The sequence below is a fragment of the Abramis brama genome, assembly GCF_963993115.1.
Source record: "Abramis brama genome assembly, chromosome: 8".
NCBI classification, from domain to species: domain Eukaryota; kingdom Metazoa; phylum Chordata; class Actinopteri; order Cypriniformes; family Leuciscidae; genus Abramis; species Abramis brama.
Window position 1 is genome coordinate 24,122,340 of NC_139970.1, and position 23,094 is coordinate 24,145,433.

Below are 23,094 nucleotides of genomic sequence, written 5' to 3' on the forward strand. Positions count from 1 at the left end.
GATTTAAAACTTTGCAGGGTGTTTTCATTCACTTAGAGCTGTTACACACTACATGAAAGGTCATTTTCAAAAATCAATAATAGGGGCCCTTTAAGTAAATTTATAAGACAACTAGAGAAACACCTACCGATCATAATGAAGTGAAAATTTGCACAATCAAGGAAAACATCTCCTTTGTTGATTCAATTAAGTAGGCTATGTCACCTAATGCGTGATTGCATAAGCTAAGGCCCACTAGAGGCCTCAGAAAGACACCCACCAGGTGCAAAATAAAACAATTTGATTGGTTAATAAGTCTGACAATTTGAAATTAGATTCTATTCGCACTGTAGTAGAGGGATTCGCTGGAGATCCTGAAGGGGTGGAGCTTAATTTTACTTGTAAAAGTCACACAATAAAATCTGATTGGATAAAGGTTTCCAACATTTGTTTGAGTATGTACAAAGTCTGCAGGCGGTGAGGTGGATGACATTAGTAGAAAAATGATCGGAAAATAAAAGCTAATCTAAGCAAAGCAGAGCGAGTAAGAAATAAAAAAACAAACATTTATTTATTTACACTGTCAAAGAGACAGATGACAGATAACAGATAGGCTACTGAGTGTTAGGTACTGCAACCATTTCTTCTTCATGCATAGGCCTACATGTGTGTGAGTGAAATGCATTAGGCAACTCTGCAATGAGTAAACAAAAATGCACATATTTGTAGCCTATAAGAGTGTCATAACTCCGACATAAAGGTAGGAGCATTACATCAGTTATTTACTGAAATAACAAGTTTAGCGTTGGTTGAATCATGTGGAAGAGAAACACAAGAGGGCAATAGTTTACCAGAAATCGTATCTTACATGGCCATACTTCAAAACAGCTGTGCGGACACTTCCCTTTTCCCAATTAAACATCTTTGTTTTCATCACCCTTTTTAATTCTTTCAGACTGAATTGTTTGCACTCATTCTGATTTCTATCAGGCTGATGAAATGGCATAACATTTGTTAAAGGTCAATATCTTGCCAAAATGATTTATTAAATACTAATAGTAAAAATGTGTTAAAAGAAAGAGAATGCAAGCGATTCAGGTTTATTTTTTTTAAAACAACACAGATAGCCTAGATCTCTGATGTAGGCTAACATAGCAATGTACATATGAATGAAATCTCTCTAGTAGGCTATCTATATTTTTACCCTTTACACTTCTACATTCAGATTTCCTAAATGTATGCCCTACCTGTCCATTCTGGGTGTAAGAGGCCATGGTTCGTTTTTAAAGAGGACAGGCAGATTTGAAATTTTGGTAGATCTTTTATTTTTTAAGTACTAGACAAATAAATGCGCATAATTATTGGGAAATTTGTCCAGACAGATGGAGATGTGCCAAATTATGAAATCATGCACTCTTCAGTTGCATCCAGTCATTACTAGCTGCAGTTGGAAAACAGGTGTTTCTAATACAGAGAGATGTCTCCACGGTCTTCTACACCGTTTACTTTCTGATGATGATTCAGATATGATATTTCATGGCTGGAACTGAGCACATGATGGGATGTGATCGGAGAAAGAAGAAAAATAAAGAGGAACAGAGAGAAAGAGAAAATTTTTTACTCACTTCTGAAGACATCCATGTAATGGATGCTGATTGTGCTTTTAAATCAATGAAGTCTGTGCCGGGATAATGAGGACCAAAGCCCAGACATGAGAGAAGTGATCATAAATACTGTAAACGTATTTAAGATCAGACATATTAAAACCAGATATGTAAAAATTACCCACATCCAGCGTCTTAACATATTCCTCTCTTCCCACTCCCTCTTGCCCCAATTCAATCTCTTTAAACAGGTGGCATATTTATATGCATCACCACAGTGAAAAGGATGAATTTGAGCCACATGGTCTTCTCTTTCTTCTTTATATCAAAGAGAACAGCAGGATCAATCCTTTTGTTTTTACACATTTATTTTTTACATGTATTGACTTTCAAATAATTATTTTCAGTTTCTCTTTATCTCAAAGCTCATGATTATAATAAAGGGGAAAATAAAGAGGGCATGAGATAGATTTGCATTTGATTAGTAAAAACTTTTTTTGTAGGACTAGTAATAGTTTTCAGATTGTGAGGATTAGAATCCTCTTGCTTTCTGTATGAAAATACATGTATGGATTAACACATTTTTAATTTATTAAACTATTGAAAATATAGGCTACATAAATATTCACTTTTGTAGGTCCATATTTTGATCTGTGATGATTTCTGATTTCTGATCCATATACTGCATGATATCATTTCAAAACCACAACCAAAAGCAACAAAACATGCTTGATTTTTTTTTTTTTTTTAAGAAACATAAAGAGGACTTATAATGTTTATTTAATGAGCTTTATGTGCTTGGCACTTCTATTTACAGCCTTAAAAGCCTAAAACAACATTTGTTTATTCCTCCCACACTGGTTTTAATTCAACATACACTGGCCATATAATTGCTTAGCATTTAAATATATTCATTTACAAACACTCCAAAGCATATACCTTAATTACCTTGTCTTCCTATGGTTTTTATCCACACAACAATTTAAAACCTATGTGCTTTACGTGCATTCACTATTGTTTATATGTTTATGTTCCACTCAGGATATGGTTAAGCCATTTCCAAACCAATAGGCAAAGGTTCAGCATTTCAGTAACAGATTGTCAGAAACACACAGAGACCCTGTTATTACAGGAGGATTTAACTTTGCCATCCTGAGAGAGTCAGTCAGTTTCCAACATTGTATCGCAACCTCTATGACAAGCATTGTATATTATCAACAACAAAAACGTCATACTGACAACATTTATTCGTCACAGTTTTGAGGATATGTTCAGTTCTGGCTGATGTCTCTGTTAATGTTGAACAGTTATGGGGCCATTATTGCTGTTATTATTGCACCAAATATGAATCCTCACCAGAATCCATCTTCTAAAAATCGGACCTCATTTGACTTAGTTCAGTTTTGCACATCGTTGAGGTCGGCGGGTCAGCAACAACAACAGTCGAGTTTGAGGAGTCATTTTTAGCTTGTATATCCATTTGCTTTTGACGCCATATTATGTAAGAGATGAACACAGGTAACACTTTAACTCCATTTTAGTCTGATGAGTTATATGGCAATGAGATGACAATAAGTCCACATTGAACGGCTGGTGTCTCCAATGTCACAATGGTGAAATGCTCATGCCAATATATCAGACATTTTGAGTAATACAACTCTGAAAACCCTGTAACGCTGAGCAAAAAACTGCAGCAGCTGTTAGTGTTTTTATCTGTTTTTGGTTTATTTGACTTTTTCAAGCACTTCAAACCATGTGCATGGACATCTGTGAAGAGGAGCCATACTGGCGGCCGTCACAGCTGCCGGCCCCCTGTTGGCTGCCCGCGGGGTTGCCGATCATGTGCATACTGTCCATGCCGCTGTTGGACAGGTATTGGCGTTCGGCAAATGCTCCGGCAGAGGAGGAAGAGCACAGTAAGCCACCCTGAGGTTTCTCTGGGCTGGCAGCCAAGCGCGGTGATGCCGGGAAGTTGTATCCGTACAGGTTGTAGGGATTGTGAAGGGAAAAAGCGTTGTATGTGCTCTGCTGCACGTGATGATGGCTCCCAGAGAACATATGCGCGGAGGACGGGGATGAGCTGGATGAAGCTGATGACCCAGAGGCGGAGCTCGCCCCTGCCTGCATGACGTACTGTAGCTGGGATGCGGGAAAAGAGGCCAGCTGACTTCCATACGCATCCATCTTACCCCCGCCGCTGCAACCGCTGCTGTTACCAGCAGCCAATGAGGCGTGAGCCCCTCCCTGCATTCCTGCAGCGATGAGAGAGGAAGTCCTCTGAGGCAAGAAGGAATCGGAGGCCTGGGCGGAGGTTACAGTGCCTCCTGTGGTCTGGAGGCGGCCGTAGGAGCCGTCGGCCAGTCCTCCGTAGCCCTGCAGGGCAGCCATGTTGCTTCTGGCACATGCGGGGTACTCGGACAAGCCCAGGTTACACAGCTGGCTCTCTCTGCAGCCCACATTGAAGGTGTTGGGTGCCAGATGGAAAGTAGGAGGGGAACAGGACGGGGAGAGAAGGTGTGTCGCACCGGAGGGAGATGGAGTGCCAGTGCTGGAGGTAGTGGGAGAGGTGCCAGTGCTCCCTCCTGAAAAACACAGTCAGCAAACATTCAGAAACATTCAGAAACATCCAAACCCCAAAGACACACTGTGGATACACGTTCCTATGCATGAAGAATAAGTGCACACTCAAGAGGAGAACGGTGAGACAGAGCCAGCTCTGAAAACAAACGCACTGTCCAACAATCACACAGAGCGTATCTCTTATTTCATCCCATGGATCACAAGCAGTCACTGTGGCTCCTTAGGGAGAGCATTTCATCTGGTTACAAGAGAGGCCTGTTCAAACCTGGCAACAAGTGCCACAAATTAACCCATAATGGAACGCATCTCCACAGTGCTATTCTACATAACAAAAATCTTCATTCTTTAAAATTTTCTGAGATTTTTTAAAAGGGATACTGTATGACTTTATTCTGTGGAACACAAAAGAAGATATTGTGAAATGTTTTTTGTCCATACAATGAAAGCCAGTGGGGTGTTTTGGACACATTCATTGTATGGACAGAAACAGTTCTTTAAAATATATTTTTTAGAGTTCCACAGAGTGGAAAGTCATACAGGTTTGGAACAACATGAGGGTGAGTAAATAATGACAAAATGAAGAATTTTCATTTTTAGGTGAACAATCTCTTTTCAGATTTGTTATTTATTATTAGCGTATTTTTTATTGTTAAAACTGTAAACCCCAGATCATTCTAAAAACTGAACGAACCCGAACCAACTTTCTTCTTCGCAGACTTACGTTGTCAGAATGATTGATTGGACGAACACAGTATGCAGCCTGTTTAAAAAATGGCTTGCCTCGCTCTTGCACATCAGTTGGGCTCAAATATGCCTGATTGTGCCATTCAGTTTGACCTCAATAAACTTAAGACCATGAGTATAACAATAAAACACTTCTTCACTCCAACAAACACATTTTCTGTCATTGACATTTTGATTTCCCCTTAAACATCGAAACAAAATACAGTGTGTAAAAGTTTATCTGACTATACAATATGACACAATATTTAATGAGGCAAGTGCTGCATTGTACAGCATTGTTTCACACTGTATGCATCTGGCACCAAAATTCACACACTTTGTGAAAAGTTGGGGTTAAAAGCAGGGTTTAAAGAGGCGATAACCAGAGGTTAAGCACAGTATGAAAATCCCATTACATGTCTTGTCAGCTAAAACCATCTTAGGGATACTGTGACAAATGTTGAATTCAAATTTGGCTTGAGTTTGAAAATATGCATGTCTGGTCAACAGAACTCTGGCCTTTTTCTCTCAGTTTGACATGCAGCATTTGGGCATATGTTCATAGAGGGAAAAAAATTCACTGGCACATTTTAACAGTGAATAAGTCAAACACATGGAGCTGAATGATAGCGGTGGGATATCTACCACATATTTCTTTATTAATGAGAAACTGGCCAGCGCTCAGTTTGTTGTTTTGAAAATGTAGTCTGGTCTATGGCTCGGAACGGGAAAGAAACTAAATAATTCAGAACTCTCTTGGCTGAGGCTTGGGCCAGCTCCATATGCGTTCGATAATACAGCTGAGTCGAGTTCTGGTTCACTCAACGTGGTTCTGTTCTGTTGGCTAAGAGAAAGAAGACCTCGTGGTGATGTCATGTTTTTCCCCTGTTGTCAGGCTGGGGTGAGAGAGGCTTCAGCAGTGCTTCGAGAACAACTAATTACTCCAATAGATCTACATATACTTCTTGAGGGCAATCGGTTTGGGCTGCGGGGGTGGGGGTGGAGGAACCGTGCGAGAACTTTAATTAACATTTAATCTGTTTCGAGAAGTTTGTGATGACAAACAGATGTCTACTCAGACAAAATACCATGCTCACATTACTCTGACCTTATGACGAGAGAAAAACATAGTTACATCAGCATTTGATCATCTGGGCAATAACTAGCTATGTGTAAGAGACTGAGCTAAAGAGATGATTTTAGCAATCAGACATCCGTCACAGCAAAATTCGCAGGAGGACTTTTACTTTTGAATAATTAAATCCGTCATCATTAATTCGCTCTCATGACATATCAAGCTTCAAAATAAACACAAAAATACCTTAAAAGTGTTTTAAAAGTGGTCGAAACACCTTGTGTGCTATATGTCAAGTCTTCTGAAGTCATACAATAGCTCTGTGTGAGAAACAGGCTGAAATTGATGATGTTATTCACTGGTAATTTATAAATGGTACTGGATACTACTGAATCAATAGCCACTTTTCCACCGTGCAGGCCAGTATGGATATGGTTTCATTTTCCACTGTGTGAGGCTGATAATAAACCTCTTTGGAATGTAATACAAATGCGTCAGTCATTACATTGGTAACGCAACAGTTTACAGACGATATGAGATGTAAATAGCGACTGCGTTATGGAGGACGATCAGATATTTCTTTTAATTTTATTGTTCATTTGTGTTTACATCGCTCAAATAGTGCGCTTAGCCAGTTTCTTGAGTTGAACTGGAGAACTGGATCAGTTCGATTAGTGAGCAGATTGAAAAAGATCCGACTGAATTATTTTATTTTTAAATCACTACTACTGACTTTTAGTAATGAATGTTACATTTTGAATATTGAAATATATATGATTTTTTTTTTTTTATAATGAATGCATTTTGGCCTCTTTTTCCATATAAAGCTATAATATGGTTTTAGGGTGAACTGTTCTTTTAAGGGACTGAGGAAGTGAAATAACATTTGATCTGTCAAACAGATGTATAGACAACCTCACTTGGACACAAAAACCCAACTTTGTCCAACTCGTCCCACCCAGTGCAGAGCTCCCTACAAACTTAGAGTCATTCATAAATCCTCTGTGGTATGTGATTATTGTGGCCACACAGTAACTTTAAAAATGATTTATGAAGCAATATTTTGAAATGCAAAGCCTCTGTTATTCAAGAAGGCATGTTATAAACATCTCCAGTCACAGGGACCATGCACATACCTTGCTGTTTCTGCATGTTCGTGAAGTCCTCGAACGTCAGCGTCCTCACTGGAGGTCTCCAGAAAGCATACGTCTCCATTATTGCCTCCAACCCAGTCCTGCACAAGAGATAGTGACAGAGAAAGCCGGAAGAAGAGACGTGAAATGGCAGAGAAAACAGGTGAGACGGTCAGATTATGCACATGAGAAAAAAGGGAGAAAAAGAGAAGGGGAGTTTGAGGAAACTGGAGCCCATAAAAAGAGCAGGTTTTTACTGTGCACATAAATCTTGGTTATGTTTCATCTCTGCTCTGTACATGGGTCCCCTTCCTGTGTGATTTACTCCTCTTTGCAGCGCTCCCTGCATCAGCCCTCGCCGTGCAGCTTAACAGGCAGTAATTCTCTACTCCTTTCTGCTTGTTAGTGAGACGCTCTAATGACTCGAGCACTGGCCGAGACTGAATCCAAATACTGCTCACCAAATGACAGATTTTTCCCATTAATATCACAACTAAAATATTGATTTATATCTGGGTTAAGCATAACTGATTCCACCGATCATCAAAAGCTGACATTACAACTTAATCTGCGGTTTGCAAACCAGGATGAGAAGGATTCAGTGCATAAATGAAACTGTGATTACTTTGTGACAGACCAACTGTTTTGTTGTATACCAAATTTTTACCATTTTTATTGAGAGGGCAAGAGCGTTTTCTGTATATATATATTATCTTACTCCTGAATAATCTTTTCATCTCTATTTTTCTGCAATGAAAATCTAACGCTAGTTCATAAATCAGGCGGTCTATTGTTTGAAAAATGAAAAAAGATGTCTCAAATATCTGTGGCGATAATACTCTCCAGATGGAAGTGCGCTTTCATGTGCTGAGGGTCTGTCTCAGACTTTCTCGCAGTATTCTGACTCGCATCTTATATAGACGGAGCAGGGAAGTGCATGGAAATACAGCGAGAGGGAAAGAAAGGCGAGTGAAAGGGTGGGCGAGATTGAGGGAAGGGAGTTGAAAAAGCGAGAAAAGGAAAGAGAGGCATTTTTCTTTCCGTTGCCCTCAATCAGAACGCTTTATCACAGATCGACCAGGTTTTCTTGGCAGCTGAATGAGGGAGTGATTTTAATGTAGCAGGACGTGGAATTAGGAGGGATCTCCTGGGGTTCATATCCATATGAAAGGACACTGCCGAGATATGTGTGTATTTGCACACACAGCATGGACAATACAGAGCAAGGGTAAGATTTCCTGAAAATCTACCTGTTTCTCCCAGAGTCCCGGAATCCTTTGGCAAATGGGTTGCGGTCGATCTTTAGACGGGTAATCTGTTATAAGAGAAGAAGTCCAAAACAGACTCATTTAATAATATTTTGACATCCAGACACTTCAAACACATATTCATCATAGCAATTTAATACTAAACATAACAAAACGTCTTTTTTCAATGTTTTCCTTTTGAAACTTATGCATAATGTGGTTTTATTTTGGGATGCACAAAATATTAGCACTATATTGTTTACTGGTCAAAATAGAGATTGTTATTTATTTATTGGTGTGTGAATATTATTGGAATATTTATATATATTAACACTCACTTAAGGTTAATCTTTTTTAACAAATTAATAATTTAATACTAACATTGCGTCACCTTCCTAAAATAATTGCCAGTCATTTTTTGACAAAAATGATTTTTTTTTGCACAAGTCATCTCATGATGCAATTCTACCCCTGTAGTATAATGGCCTATGTCAAGAGTGTGACTTAGGCCGTTTTATTTTGCCTAAGTCAAAAGACAATGAGACTTTGGCAATTTTACAAGCTTTGCAAGATGGCAGCTGAAGAACGAAAATCTACTCAACCTCAATTATTGGTTCAGTTTTTTGTGTTTTCTGAGAAAGCTGAAAAAATTACTTGGGCAATTATTTTAGGAAGACAACGATTGTTAAATGTAATCTTCAGCAAATCTAAAAATTGATTTCCATTTATCACACTGAAAATCATAATGTTGTGCTGCCTAAATTCACTTGTATAATATAAAACAACTGATTTTAGTGTTTGTTTTAGTGATATTATAATTTTGATATTGAACATATTGTTGGCTATCATTTTTAATTTTAACACATCTCTAGTTGTTAAGTTGTATTATGCCTATTAAGACCTGAACTATGCATTTCATAGTCACAGTGGTGCTGTACACTGACAGTCAGTAATGGACCTGTTGGTTCTGGTAGGCTGTGACCGTAGTGAAGACGGTCTCTGGGAAGCTGAACGTCTTTACTCCTTCCCCTGTAGGAACAGGTTTGGTTGGAGAAAGCTCGCTGCTGAAGTCTTTTCGGATCACGTGGACACGGGGCTGATACTTGTGCATCGAGTGCAGGATAATCTAGAAATAAAGAGAGTTATATCATCAACTACTCTGCCACAACCACAAGAGCGCACTTACACAGCTGTACGGATTAAATGTCAGTGGCATAATGAGGCTGTGAATATCAAAGCTGCTTGGACCAATATGAGAACATGCTGTATCACAATGTGTACACATGTTGATGAGATATGAATCAGGCCAGCTCGAGGGTGAGTATCTCACACCGATGTGTTGGCGTCAGAGCATGGAGGCTGCAGCCTTCCCTCCGGCCCTTAGTCTGTTTCTAATTACTCCCAGTGTCAGCGTGCGTCTCCTGGGTCCACCGCAACCAAGGAGGTCAGGCAAGAGAAGAGAGGCCTTTGCAAAATGGCTTGATGACAGTAAATTTAATATTCCAGCTCCCCCTTCTATCCAATCAAAATGCACAGCACAGGAGAGCCCAATGCTGCCCAAGGCCAGACAACACCAGCTCAATGAAGACCGACTACATAGAGGAAGTGTTCAAAGCCACACTGCTGTAATTTCACAGATCGGAGATATTCAGGATTGAGAACATTGTCTGGGACCAAAAAGGAATTTTTCAAGGTGATATCGGAGCACAAAAATGAAACATTAGGAGTTGATAAAGTTAAACTTTGCTGATCCAAACAACAAATGACAACAAAAGTTTCAAAAGTTGTGTATGTACATACATATATACACCCACACACACACACTTATTTTATACAATGCAATTCTATAATTCTAATATTGTGTATATACTGTGTGTGTGTGTGTGTGTGTGTGTGTGTGCGCGTGTGTGCATGTATATATATATATATATATATATATATATATATACACACATACATACACACACATATTATATAAATATATATATATATAAATGTAAAAAAAGTTGCTGCCTTAAATTTAAGTACAATCAACTTTGATGTTTAAGTCATTTAAACTAAAATTACATTAAACTGACTTTATCTTCAATAACTTATAAAAAAAGTTGAAAATTGCTTAACTTATTTTAATGAGATAAAGCAATGTAAAAACGTCATAACTTATCAATCATATATATATATATATATATATATATATATATATATATATATATATATATACACACACACAACACACACACACACACATATTTATTCTAATATATATATATATATATATATATATATATACACATTTATTCTAATATTGAAGTAGAAGCAGCCCCTTATTCTACACCAATAATTTTAAATCGTCTTTGCGATGAAACTGGAATCGAAATTATTTTTGTTCAGGAGGAGGAACGTGAGGTTCATATATTCCACGGCGGCGAGGTCCCACATAGGACGTTCCAGGGTTAACTTCAGTTCCGGCCCTCGCTCGCCCTCCAGGCGAACAAAAAATAAAGTCTCTCTTTACGAGGTTGTGGTATAAGAAAAGTCCCCTCTCCTCTTCCTGAAAAAACACCAGCCTGCTGCAGTTGTAACACCCATATGTTATTACATTTGTCAGAATCCTCGAGTGATAGCATCAGTGACTCGAGTCAAAACAGCCCCATATGCAGAGGAGATGCCAGTAGAGCAGCGAACTTTGCAGACGTGGACTAAAGCAACTATTTTACCCCAACCCTGCATCTAAAATACAGATACACTGTATGTTTTGGTAAGGAATACGCAGCATGTCACGTGCAATTATTCTATACTTCCTCTCTCTGCTGACTTTACAGCACCATTCTACTGGTCATGGGCAGATGCATTAAAAGTGGATGATCACATTAGTCAAAACAACATTATCTTGTTCAAGAAAATTAATAATAGATATAAATAGATAAAATATTGACAAAATCATTGCTTTATGTTGAGAAAATTTGCTATTGATTATACAGACAAGTATGAATGCGACATTCACATTTTAATTGTTTGCATGCAATGAAATTAAGTTTACTTAATTAAAAATCAAGAATTGTTACATAAGCTTACAGACCCCAAGCAAAACATAATCACATTTGAGTGAATGTCGACCGTATGGTAAAACAGGGATTCAGCATGAATAATATCTGCCAGCTGGGTTTTGATTAAGAGAGTTAAAATAATCCAACTGGACAATAATAGCTCTTTTCAAAATTACTAATATTGTTTTTATATTTATACACAGGGTTATGGGACCCCAAACACTGAGAACAAAAAGGGGAATCTCAAAACATGAGGAAACATTAAAACAAAACATGAGGGCTAAGCCTTTTTTAAACCATTCTGAGCAAATTAAGCACATTTATCTTGTGGGTCTCATTTATCTGGATAGAGTCGGATGTATCACCTCATTTCTCAAAGTCACTATCACTACGATGATACATATCCAAAACGTGCTCGGGATGAGAGTGTCATCTGATGGTCTGATAATAAAACCATCCCTGTGCACTCACTCCTTCAGCACAATGCCGCAAACCAGAGCCAGGCACAACAGTCACACTCGAACAGCGAGAAAAGATGCACTGGACACAAAAACCAAAGATCCGGAGGACATACTTGAAAACAATTCATATATGTTGAGGAAAAAAAAATAAAAAAAATTCCAAACAATAACATGCACTTACATTGCGCTGTATTCAGCTGTTGTTCAGCACAGACGCATAGGGGAATATCAGTCAAGTACATTCAAATTATTATTTTTCCATTTTTGCCAGTGCTTCAGAGAATACACTGAATAATGGTTTTCTTGCTGGAGAGAATATACAGATGTCTTTGGGGGAAATGGGGGTTGTTATTCATCAACTAGTGTATGTTATGAATACAGACATGTGGATAAGCAGGTGTATGCAAAGTCTTCTAACTCAAACGCAGACATTTAATGTGCAGATATTGCATTTGTTGATGTGTTGGTGGCTTTATCTTTTTTATTAGTCATCATATGCATGGGTCAGTAAGATTTAAGTATATATCAAGGCTACATTCATTTGATCAAATGTTGTGAATTACAGTTTTCTTTTTGAATGTATTTTAAAATATAATTTATTCCTGTGATGCAAAGCTGATTTCAGCATCATTACCTCCAGTCTTTAGTGTCACATGATCCTTCAGAAATCATTTTAATATGCTGATTTGCTGCTCAAAAAAACATTTCTTGTTATTATCAATGTTGAAAACTGCTTAATATTTTTGTGGAACCCATTTTTTTCAAGATTCTTTGATAAATAGAAAGTTCAAAAGAACAGCATTTTTTAAAAATAGATGTCTAAATAAATGTCTTTACTGTCACATTTGATCAATTTAATTCCACCTTGTTGATGAGAAGAATTAATTTCTTTAAAATATATATCTGACTGACCCCAAACTTTTAAACGGTAGCATGTATGTAATATATAAATACTGACATCATCCATTGTAATCAAATGTGCACTCACATGGCCTTGATCATCCAGCTCATTGTTGGTGAGTTTGAGTTTGTCAAAGCTGACCACTTGTCTCATCCAGGTGTCTCCTGAAGCCAGTGAATCCGGGTGGATATAGACCCTGGGCGGCACTGGGGAATCTGCGTTTCCAGCCACCATCCACTTTGAGCTGTGATACACATACCTGCAAATATATGGGCATGACTTTCATGATACTCTGTTAAAGTGGCCCATGAGTGTTATTATTTCCATAAAATTACTCATGTGCTCTCACATCCAAATTTTGGATGTCTGTCACATCCAAACAGACCGTACAAATTCAAGTTGTGCATAATTGTTTTGGACTGCAAATAATAATAAATGGTATGTAAAAGTATGTTAACATTAACATAATTAATGTTAAGCATTAAGAACATTCTGATACATGGGTTTTTAGGCATTCCTAAAGTGTTGTTTGCAGGGCATTCCCTCAGCTGGCTGAGACACAGCTGGATGCCTTTAGTTCAGGCCATGCACACACTTGAAAGTGCTTAACTGCGTCGCCTCTGCCAAATTCATCGCCCAGCTCTCAAATATGGACAAAACTCTCATTTGGCCCCTTTTTGTTATTGCTTGGCAGCATTAAATATCCTCTGTGTCTGTCTTATTCTCTCCCAGAGCACCCCACTACCGCGGACATGAAAACATGTGCACATTCACAGGTATTAATCTGTTGGATCTAAAGTTTATTTATAAAGCCAAGGGCATATCTGTACAAAAACGTGTGCTTTAACACAAACACACGTTGTCTGTCCCTTGCACACATACACATATAGTGCCAGGCGTTTTTGTAATTTCCTGTTTGGAGTGCTGTTTAGGGTTATGCTCTATGTAGCAGGGAAAGTGTTAAAGAAAAGGGAAACCTAAGACCAAAAAGGACTGGAAATTTGATTAGCCCTCTTTCATCTTTCATAAATCTGCCATCTGGCACTAGCACAATCAATAAAGATCCAACTTTATGTGACACCTTTTTGGACAGATGGTGGAGCGACTGCCCATTAGAGTCCAGCAATATTTAACACATGCAGAAGTATTTACATACATTTAATTCGGTCAAGTACAGAAGCAAAATAACAAGGTTAAAAACGAATCTGCACATGCCAATTTTCCTAGTAGTTCGTTACAGATATGCTTGTGCTTTCTCATACACGCAACACAGCAGCAAATAGACCAAGTCATTTATCGGGTTACTTTACTGACAGAGTAAGACCAGACCAGAGTCAGCTCAAGTTGAGTCTGCACCATGTGCTTTTATTGTGTGTATTATGTGCATATATGAAATAAGAGAAGTAGACAGCTGGGGGGAAAAGGGGGGAAAAAACAAATAAGAGACAACAGGCCAACACCTAGATAAAGAAACACAAAGGCAGCCAGCGCACGTAGGATATTTGTGAATTTAGCTATAGAGAGAGCTTCCAACAAGGATCCAAAAATCTGGGCCGCACCGCATTTTCCTACTTCTTCTCTCAAATATAAGCCATACCGAATGCCCACATTAAAGAGTACAGTAATTCAAGTAACACGTAAAGAAAGGTTTAACAAGTCTAGTACAAACTCTATGTCCCTTAAAAAGGGCAGTGCGCCTAAGTAAAGTGAGTAAATTCCAATAAAGCCTGCGTTTCCAGACCCGAGCCCTCGAGACACATGAGGCATTCCAGTGACAGCTCTTTGCTCCGCTAGCAAAGCCTTGTGGTAAATTCCCCAGCCAGGAAGAAAATCCTATTTAATTTTACAAGATCTTTTGGCTTCTAAAATCGTCCATGATATTTGGGGGCTCTAAATGGCTGTCTTCAGGGCCAGTCCTCGAATGGCTGTGGTTTTATTTTCAGTAAATGATTACATTAATCTAAGTTTAAATGAAATGGAAGATTAACGTGTTGTCCCCTTAAGTGTCACAAGGTAATTAACATAGTAACATCCACAGTGTTTTGTATTTTTTTTTTTTTTATCATTACCTTTCTAAAGTATAAAATATAGAAATATGAGAAAATATTGGGTTTTGCTGTATTGTAGCAGAAAATTATTGAAAAACAGAAACACATTTTATCTAACTTATCTATCCTCTTTTGCCTCTAATCCACTTATTCAGTCCATTTATCCATTATCCATTTCAGTCGTTTCCAGTTCTGTTTTCAATGGGACTAAAGCATAAACACAACTCAAATAGTTTCACTGAATATAAACAGAAATCAGATGCGTTTATTGATGCCATTTTAGGAAGAAACAAGGAGAGCTAGCCTATTGTATGTTGAATAAAAATCAACTTAATTTGGGAAGACTTAACAAACTTGTAATGACACATGGCACATGTAATTATGGAAAGGACAAGTGCACGACAGCAAGCCGTACATGCATGCAGGCTTTAGTTGTATTCAAGTAAAGCTTTTCTGTAAGCATGTGTGATGGAAAGTTGTCATGGTGAGAGCATAATCACAGGGATACATTACACCACCTTCAAGGCTGATACGGCAACTCTGTCAGGATTGCCGTCAGTGTTGAGTATTCATGCAAATCTCCCACCCCATTTCAAGAGGGTTCAGTTTTCCAGTTTATAGACAAATGTCCAGTCAAATTAGTTATTTTCCTCTTTACTCACTGCATGCCAACAGAGCTTCACTCTCTGTGCTTACCTGTATCTCTTGTTGTCCACTGGTACAATGTCCATAGCAATGTAATACTGCTGATGTGGATCCAGTCCGACGATTTTAACTCTCATAGCAGGGAACATTCTCCTGAAACAGAAAATAATTTAAATTATTGCATGTGTTCATTGAACAAGTCCAATTGCATAAACAGTGATGCCATTGACAATTAAATTTTTTTTAAAGAGAATAAAAATATTGATACAAAAAGCAAAGTTAATGTAAATAAGACAGCAAATTAATTAAATGTGTAAAAAAGATAGCATGTGTTACAGTGATGTCTATTATATTGAAATATACCAGTCTGACACCAACAAAAGCATAAACATTATAAAACAGAATAAAATAATTATTGTAATTATTATTTTTTGAAAGTATCACTACTTGCTGACCATTAGCAAGTAATAGCAGGATTTAGATACATTTTGGTAAATTAAAAAGGATGTATAAAAGAAAGAATAGCAGACAAATCAAAGAACTCAGAAATGTCTATAAAAAGTTCAAACAGGCTAAACTGAACAAAGGGGCCATGTCTAAAAAAAGACATTTTGGGCTAATTCCTCATTTTACACTTCAAAAGCAACTTCTTTGTCTTTTCATTTTAACGTCATAAATCTCTTTGTTCATAATGAGAGAAAAGTGTCTGGTCGCTCACTTCCACCCCCCTACACCTCTAAATTTATAGGGTTATTATTAGCAGGGCATAAAATACACGGGGCTATTCATGAAGTTGTGTTACACGCGTTCAAATCAGAGGAATTATTATTTCAGGCTCCATTTTTGATTAAACATATACATAGGAGGAGCCTATAGTAGGCTATAAAATGTTAAATAGTTTGGACACAAGTAACTTTGTTTGATAAAGGGCTCTGGTGCAAAAAAAATAAAAATAAAAAATTGTTTACTGCTCCAAAGAAAAATTGCTATACTTACAGCAGTGCGAAAAATCAGAAGAAAGGATCTATTGATGATGAAAACAGGCCCAAGCAATATATCAAATGTTATTGAGTGAGAAATATCTATAGGCTAATGCTAGTTTTAGAATTTAGATCCACATTTTTTCCTAGAAATATTTTTTTACTGTTTTTCTTTTTATGTCTACTAAAGCACATTTTAAATGCTTTATTCTCCGTAAATTGGGGAAATAATTAACGAAATGTTTGCATAATAATGTAAAAAATCTATTTAAATAAGATGTCTAAGAATTTGTCAATGGCATCATGGGCTCCTTTAACGAGGTCCATTTTTTTTATTTTTTTTTATTTTTTTAGCTATAAGCCAAAACAGAGTTCTATTAATAAGCTCTACTTTACAGCCTCCCAGGCCAGTGCAGTCAGGAAGTATAAGTACACGTTTACCCTGTGTTTTAAAACAAGGAATTACGCCAATAAATGGGGACATATTATCATGTTGGTTTGATCGTAAAGTGTAAAAATGGCACGGAAATACCTGGCAATCCCCCTGAGAAGAAAAAAAGGGGGCGAAAGGTCTTACTGTGAACTGTGCAGGTTAAGTTATATGCTCGGTTTGGGCTGTAATTGACGCCCAAAAGAGCAAGAAAACGAAAAATATATTTCAAATATATTAATTAGAAACAGTTGTTGTTGTTATGCCGTTTCGCCCACCGTTATAAGGTTGAGTAATGTAGTGGAAGAGCCATATCGTAGTTTAGCCTACTATATAGGTTGTGGTTTGTGATTTGTGACCGCTGCCCCCATGTGTAACACATTAGCGCCCCAAAACAGTGTGTTTTCAGTCCCCGCGCGTAGTCACATCCCTTTGCCAAACAATGTTATGTTACCTCGAGTTTATTTGCGCGTGCGTGTGTCAAAAAGAAGAGGGGGAAAAAGCGAGTGGTGCTTGTAGGCCTATTGGTCAATGACAAAAGTTCGAATTTTAATACCGGTAAATAAAATGACTAGAATTGAAATGTAATAGCTGTTTTAATACATTTTTAATTAAAAATGTCAAGTTGATGTTTATGTTTAAATGAAAATAATAAATAATAAATGTCAAGTTGTGTAGGCCTAACCATCAAGTAAAAATATTTAAATACGTTCCTTGTACGTTGAAACCACGCGAGTATACAACCTACTATTTTCACAACCTAAGTCTTCAATCTTATCAAGATGTAAAAACCTTTGCTTTTGAAGTGTAAAATGAGGAATTAGCCAAAAATATCATTAATTTTGAAAAACACAATGAAATCTCTAACTCATAAAATAGAAAAACCATATAGCCTAATTAAATATAACTAATAATAATAATGACCTTTTTGTTTAATGGTTTTCTTTTGGCTCGTGGCAAAAAAGAAAAATGGCTTGATGCATGTTGGTTACACAACACTGATTTATTCATTAGGTCTATTTTTTAAGTGATTAAAACATTTTTTAAGTGATTTTCTATTTTTAAGTGATTAACTGCTTATTTTTAAAACAAATACTAATAAAATATTATGCAAAACTATTTTGCCAATTATGCCAAGATGTAAAAAAGGGGTTATCTTTGTTTAAATTTGGTTACATATGAATAAAATAAATGCTGCTAGCCTACTGTCTGACTTTACATATCATAAAAGGTTTACCTTCCTGCCTTTGTGATGATCATTTCTGTGCCAATGTCGTGGAATCGTTTCCACAAGTCAGCGCACTGCAGCTCCACCTGGATATCCTCCATAGAGGCTGAGGGTGAAGGGTCGCAGGCGGCAGGGGTCAGGTCCGCCGGGGAGCCGAACGAGCAGGACGTCCTCTCCGCCAGACCCTCGCCGTCAGAGCCCGGGCTGGCCTCCGAATCTACACCGGGCAAATCAAATCATTATAAACGCCAGCAGCAGGAAGGAGCCCTCGGGAGGCCCGTTGACAATATTGAGCGGCAGAACCAGATCACCTGCAGCCGTAAAGGATAACGTCCTGGATTCACTCATACCATCATAGGCCTTTGAATGTTAAATGAAAAAAAAAAATATATATATATATATATAGCAAAATAAAATAATGTGGAAACTCTGATTCAGCACATTGGCTGCCGAATATTTATTTTGGTTTTCTGAAAATTCATCTTATGATGTTTTTGGACACGCGTGTAGCAGCAGACTAATTATTTTTTCCCAACGACAAACCTAGGCCTATTGTAATTATAATAATCACAGAACGAATAGAAGATTGTTGGTTAAAAATTAGATTTATGAAAATGAAAAAAAAAAAGTTATATCGTTGCGTTTTTTGATCGCAAGATATTATGCCCTTTTTGTTTGCTGTTGCGCAGGATCTAAATTTGCTATTTGTAGTCTGACTTAAGCATTTAGAGCGGTTTACAACGAAATTGTTTCTATTAGAACTACCATAACAAAAAGCATGCACTTAAAAAAAAAAAAAAAAAAAAAAAAAATCCCTTTTAAATTGCCAAGTGTGTGCGCACGTTAGCCTACGATAGGGATCAGACAATCGTAAAAGTAGAGATATTTCAGGCCTTGCCAATGATGCAAAACATGGTGAGTGTGAATAAGTTAAACAGAAAACTCACAAGAAATCGATTTAGGCTATTATTTACAGATTTTATTATTCAGGTGATCACGCATCCTTCACGGGCTCATTGAAATGATGTGGAATGTTTTGGCTGTACATGTCATGCAAATGAGGCTGTGCAAGCGTATAAGCTGCAGAGAGATTGAACAGCAGCCCAGGACAAACCGCCATCACCCCGTGCACAGAACCCTCTGAGGCCACGGGGCCCCAGAGCCCGAGTCAGAGAGAGTCAGACTTTTCATCAACCTCATGAGAGATTCAATCAGCCAAATTACAGTAATGAGCCCCATCGTCTCTTTCATGCGATCTCTCAGGCATGTCCTCAACTCCTTCCAAACCCGTCAGTGTGCTGTCGTTCCTGAGCTGCTGTCAATGAGACATTCCACAAGACTAATGCCCTCTGCCAGAATTACAACACAACAAGAATACCAGCTACCAGCGTCAGCTGCACACACAACAAGTTTCAAAATAAGACAGATAACAAAACTTCACCTTTACCCTGGACATTATGACACTGCTGACAAATAAGTCAACTTTCCCGGAGGAATAACTTATGACTATAGTCAATGCATATAAAAATGGAATGGAAACGGCACAAGTTAACGCAATGAAGCAAATAGGCTACAAAAACATAATTTAGTGTTGTAGCATACTAATAATAGCAGATTAATATTTTCGTCTGCCCGTTAATACCGCAGCACAACACTTTAACATAAACAAATTCATTTTTGTCTTCTGTTGATAAATTACCTTTTTTTTTTCTTTTTTCTTTTTTTATGGGACGGAGGCGAACTAAGCATGAAATTGCAGAGTAACCCAATCCAGCAGGAACAGAACCACCTGTTTCTGCTGGACTTCATTCAGTCGCATGTAAGAGGGAGGTAATAAAAATAAAGATTAAAGATTAAGACTCCCTTTAAACGTACACATCTGTCGTCTTTCATTTTGACTTTGTCTCTCTGGGAATTATGCAAGCGAAGGGTAAAAATTTGGTTTGATTGACATCGAACGTCATTTAGAAAAAACTACAAAAATCTAACAAGGACAGACTTTAGCAATATTCAGTATACTATTTATTGAAGCATTTCAATATTTATTTTAAAGTATTGAATAAAAACAGAATGCAAATAATCCGAGATTTTGACATCAAAACCATATGGTCCAATTTGAAAATATTCATTCAATTTTATATAGGCTACTTCTTACTATAGTTGATGTCACACAGAAAATCCTGTCTTTGTTTTACCTAAAGTATGATTCATGAAAGGAAACATCGCATTATTTTATTTGTTAATTTATTTATTTATTGCAAACGTTGTCTTAGGTTGTGAAAAGCACAATAAGCAATAAAATCCCAATTTTTCAAGGTGACCAAGATGGAAACAGCACGTAGGGTGATGTAAGGTGCCAGAATTGATTGGTTAATTATTTATTACAAATGATTTAATTTAAAACGAATTATTAAAAACATAAAAGCGTCTTGTTGATTCGCGCCTTGGCAACCTGCTCCACTAATGAGACTTCACTCCAATATCTAAAAAGATTTTGAAATGCGTTAAAAAAAATAGTCCCTTTTCCCTCTGTAATTTAATCAAGATGGGATCTTCTTGGAACTATAAATGTAGTTTCTCAAAGACGTAGAAATGTTTCCATTAGTGTTCACTGAGTCGGAAGAACAATCTGACTCAAATCCAGAATCATGTCATCCGTGTCTGTTTAGGACATCAGCCTCGAACAGATGAGCAATTCATCTGTATGCGCTTGGCGTAGGCAAGATAATATCATGATCATTGTATTTAGATGAACTGAAATTATTGATTAACTTAATAATAATATTTTTTTTTTAGTTATTATTATAATCCGCTTTGTATCACCAAATAGGCCTCCATTATATCGACAAAGATGTTCTGTTCTATTATATTCATGAACCCTCGTTTGGTTAAATAAGAACATGAAGCCGTTAAGTTAGAGAGAAAACGCTTTAAATATGTTAATTGAAATCTTTTGAATCTGAATCAAAGCATGCAACCTGTACATAACATAATATGGGTCCACGTTTAAAGGTAGGCTATAAGAAAAAAAAATTTGGGGGGATTTCTGTGTAATTTACATCAATGGTTTACAATTCGACATGAAATAAATGATGTTTAATTCTTTTTGCTTTAATTGACAACATTTTCTTTGAATACAGCCTGCAATCCGTTATGGACACAATCAGGCCTTCTGTGACCTGTTAACCTGTAACACCAACGCATTCTCAATTCAGATTTTGTTAATTTGCCAATAAAAGCAGCCTACTAAAAAGCTGTCTGACAGTTTAATAAAATGAAAATTACTCACCTGTTGCAATTGTTTTCCAACTCTCCAAATAAAGCTGCTCTTTTGTTTCAGTATAGCCTGACTAACTTTTGTCTGTGCTCACCATTATTTTTAAAAAGTGGTGAACAATCATATTTATCCGGCGTCAATATCAGAATGATCAGTCAGCAGCCTGATGTTGTGTGGAACTTAATGGTCTGCCTAATGGCAAATGTTCCTGAAGCGAGACTAATGAAGTGATGACTAACGTTGCAACAGTTGAACTACAGCTATGAAACCGAGAATACATACACACACACACACACACACACACAGTAACAGTAGGCTATGTGCTTGAGCGCCTGTTCGCGTGAACTCACAAGAGCGCTTATCTTTTGTCTTTTATCTGGAGAGGAATTAGCATGTATAAACTGACATCTGTTTTAAACTCTATGTTTCCAATTAATTCGTATAATATATACTCTTTTGTTGACCTAATAAAACATAAGACCACGATTTAACAATTGTTAGGCCTTCACATCGAGGCTGTTAGTCGATAGGCTATTTATGCATCACCAAATTTTCATTCACTTGCATCTTAGTCTGAATTAAACAAAAACCTTTCTAAGTTAGAAAAATTCTATACGGTTGTTGTATTCATTTGTCTAGTATGAATTTCTAGTATTTTTATTATTTTTATTATTTCCCTGACATAAAAAAAGTCATATTTAACTAGTTTGTGCAAAGTAATTTAAAAATAAAAAACACAGTTTGCTGTTTCATAGGCTATTAAAAAAATATTGCTTTATAGAATCAAAGTGATGTTTGGCCCAACTGCATAAACCAGCAATTGTCTATGAAACATTTTAGTCCAGTGCAAAACGTTAGTTTGTAAATGCGGTCAAAAGTTATAGTTATGGGATGTTTACTGAGTGCATGGTAATTCAGTTTGCCATGTCATCATTCACTAACCCGGATCGATATCCAGACAATTAGCTGGATCCTCGCCGTCTCCCAACTGTTCGTTGCTCGCGAGGCTCTCCATAGACAGCTCCAGTTCTTTTTCTTCCCACCCCCGGAGCTTCCGCTTCTTGTTTGTCCCGATCAGGGCTTCTACCGAAAAGGCGTGCGCTCGTGAACTCAGCGCGGCAGCGGATCGTCTCCTGTCACTCATCTCTCCCACTGCAAATCCAACGGAGGACAAATAGAAACTCCGTCCGGGCGGCAGGCGCAGGAATGCCGCACGCGCAAAATGTTTATATCGGGTGGATTTAGGTCTCCGGTGACGACGGTAATCCAAACCCAAATCTAATGTATGCCCTTTAAAGGCTTAAAAATAAAAGAACCCATTCCCAACGATGAGACTTTAGCTGAATACCTTTTTCCGAGAAGTTAGTTTGTTAATCTCGATGTTTTGCGTCTCCGTCCAACTTCTCTACGTCTCTTTTTCTGTCGTTGAGTTCTCTCTGATTGATATTCACTTCTGGAAAACTTTTTTCGAAGCGTTAAGGGCAACCCTCTTACTGTTTGTCAAACCCAGAGCGACCAATGGGAAACGCAGGAAGGGAAAGAACCAAAATATGTTGTCCAATGGAACAGGAGGGAAATAATGGTGGAGAAACTGTGAGCTGGAATTTGGAGATGGCCATTTTACAGTGAATTAACCTCATTCGATTTAACAAGCAGATAAATGGCTATCTGTTCTGAAATCATTTGTTTTGTTCCATTAGCGGGGGAAAAAAATCATTACTTTTTTGTAGTAACTA

The 23,094-nt window shown here is 37.5% G+C and overlaps 1 protein-coding gene across 1 annotated transcript; it reads right to left on the minus strand.

The window, feature by feature from the left end:
- Positions 1 to 1,943: 1,943 nt before the first annotated feature.
- Positions 1,944 to 22,813, minus strand: tbx15 (T-box transcription factor 15). Its single transcript, XM_084121395.1, has 8 exons — positions 22,301 to 22,813; positions 18,091 to 18,298; positions 15,495 to 15,596; positions 12,838 to 13,009; positions 9,300 to 9,467; positions 8,345 to 8,409; positions 7,098 to 7,195; positions 1,944 to 4,165 (listed from the first exon to the last, which is right to left on the minus strand). The coding sequence occupies exons 1-8, from the start codon at positions 22,500 to 22,502 to the stop codon at positions 3,330 to 3,332; spliced, it is 1,851 nt and encodes a 616-aa protein (XP_083977521.1). The 5' UTR covers positions 22,503 to 22,813; the 3' UTR covers positions 1,944 to 3,329.
- Positions 22,814 to 23,094: the final 281 nt, after the last annotated feature.